This window comes from Fulmarus glacialis, unplaced genomic scaffold (assembly GCF_000690835.1).
Source record: "Fulmarus glacialis isolate BGI_N327 unplaced genomic scaffold, ASM69083v1 scaffold24326, whole genome shotgun sequence".
Taxonomy (NCBI): Eukaryota; Metazoa; Chordata; class Aves; order Procellariiformes; family Procellariidae; genus Fulmarus; species Fulmarus glacialis.
Window position 1 is genome coordinate 1 of NW_009219088.1, and position 1558 is coordinate 1558.

The 1558-nt window shown below is 63.0% G+C and overlaps 1 protein-coding gene across 1 annotated transcript in view; it reads left to right on the forward strand.

The window, feature by feature from the left end:
• Positions 1–529: 529 nt before the first annotated feature.
• Positions 530–1558, forward strand: part of WDR54 (WD repeat domain 54) — a gene marked incomplete at both ends in the record, with an annotated part of 3780 nt that continues 2751 nt past the window's right edge. The window contains 3 exons of the mRNA XM_009580253.1: positions 530–592; positions 790–856; positions 1260–1316. Coding sequence (XP_009578548.1) covers positions 530–592; positions 790–856; positions 1260–1316 — 187 coding nt within the window. The remainder of the gene's footprint in view (positions 593–789; positions 857–1259; positions 1317–1558) is intronic.

Genomic DNA, 1558 nt, shown 5'->3' on the forward strand with positions numbered 1-1558 from the left:
CGCAGCGTGACAAGGGGCGCCTGGGGTTTGCCGTGACGTCAACTCTCGGTCTTTGCTTTTGCTTTCTGTGCCCTGATGAGGATGACATTCGCCTCGGCGGGGGGTGTGGGGCTTCGCAGAGGGCCTTTAACACCAGCCTGCTCTAACCCAGGTAGATGGGGCCCATCGGCCACAAGGCCCAAACAGGCCAACTGCCGAGCGCAGGGTGGAGGCAGTGGAGCTACAGAGCGGGGAGGAAGGGCCTTCCCCGCTGAGTGCACGTGGCTGTAGAACTGCCAGGTCAGAAGCAGGAGCCCACAGTGTCCTGATTACAGGGAGGGGGAGAGGGAAGGAGCTTCCTGAGAAGGTTCGTGAGACCTTGGAGAGGTCCCCAAGGACGGTAGGGACCCACCTCCCGTAACCCATGACAGGAGCCAGAAACAGGCATGTCTCTGGGTGACAGCAGGCTGTCTCTCCCCTGGAAGGTGGGGAGGGCTTCTGCCCCGTCTTCCCCCTCCCTGGACTCCTCCTGAGTCTCCTTTCCTTCCAGGCTGCTTGGTGCGTCCTGCCGTCGCGTGTCCTGCTGGTGCTGACCTCTCAGAAAGGGATCCAGGTGAGGTGGTTTTCCACGGAGGGCGAGAAGCAAAGTCACGATGCCAGGAAGATAAGCTCGCTGTGAGGGGGTGCGGGGGAACCTTCTGGAGGTCCTGCTGTGTACCCAGCGAGCTGTCACTCTCTCGTGGAGACCTGAAGCCATAAGAGAAACTTCCTCACCCTCTTGGGCCTCACCCTGTTGCTTTCTCTCTCCAGATGTACGAGTCCGACGGCTCCATCATGGTGTATTGGCATGCACTGGACTTCACGGAGCATCGTCCAGGTAAATCCCGCAGTGGGAGTGCAGCGACGAGCCCCCCAGCCCCTCTGCCCGCTCTCCTTCCCCGGATGTGTGTGATTCCTGTGGTGCAGCCCGGTTCCTCCTGGCCTAGAGACCCCCAGCAACCTTGCTCCCGGACGCGGTTAGGATCGAGCCAGGACAGCCCTGCACAGCAGCTTAGCAGAAGGGTCTGGAAAAGGTCATAGCGTCACCCTGACTCCTCGATCCTGGCTTGACGGGGGCCCGGGGGGCTGCAAAGGGGCTCAGAGGGACCCGGCGTGGCAGCTACGGGACTAGCCCTGAAGATGAAACTCGAATGGGCACCCCGGTGCCTCACACCGATGCGCTGGTCTCCCAGTCCCCGGGAGCTGCCACAGGTCATGACCAGCTCTTGGTTTCTTTTCAGCACAAGCAGTGTTTGCTCGAGGGATCGCTGCAGCTGGCGGACGCTTCATCTGCGTGGGTGAGCCAAGCCCGGGAGTTCGGGGAAGGGCAAGAAAGGAGGGGGGGGCGGCGCTGGGGCCCAGGGACGGTGTAACGCTGTGGGGTCAGCCGAACGGGCTGGGTTTGCGTTGCGGCTCTCGCAGGGAGAGCTGCTCTGTGCTGAACAGAGGGGCCGGTCTGCGAGCGGCGTCTGCAAGGAGCAGCCCCATGGAGGCAGCGGGTCTCGGGGGAGCGAGGAGCCCGGCTGCAGGCACGGCGAGA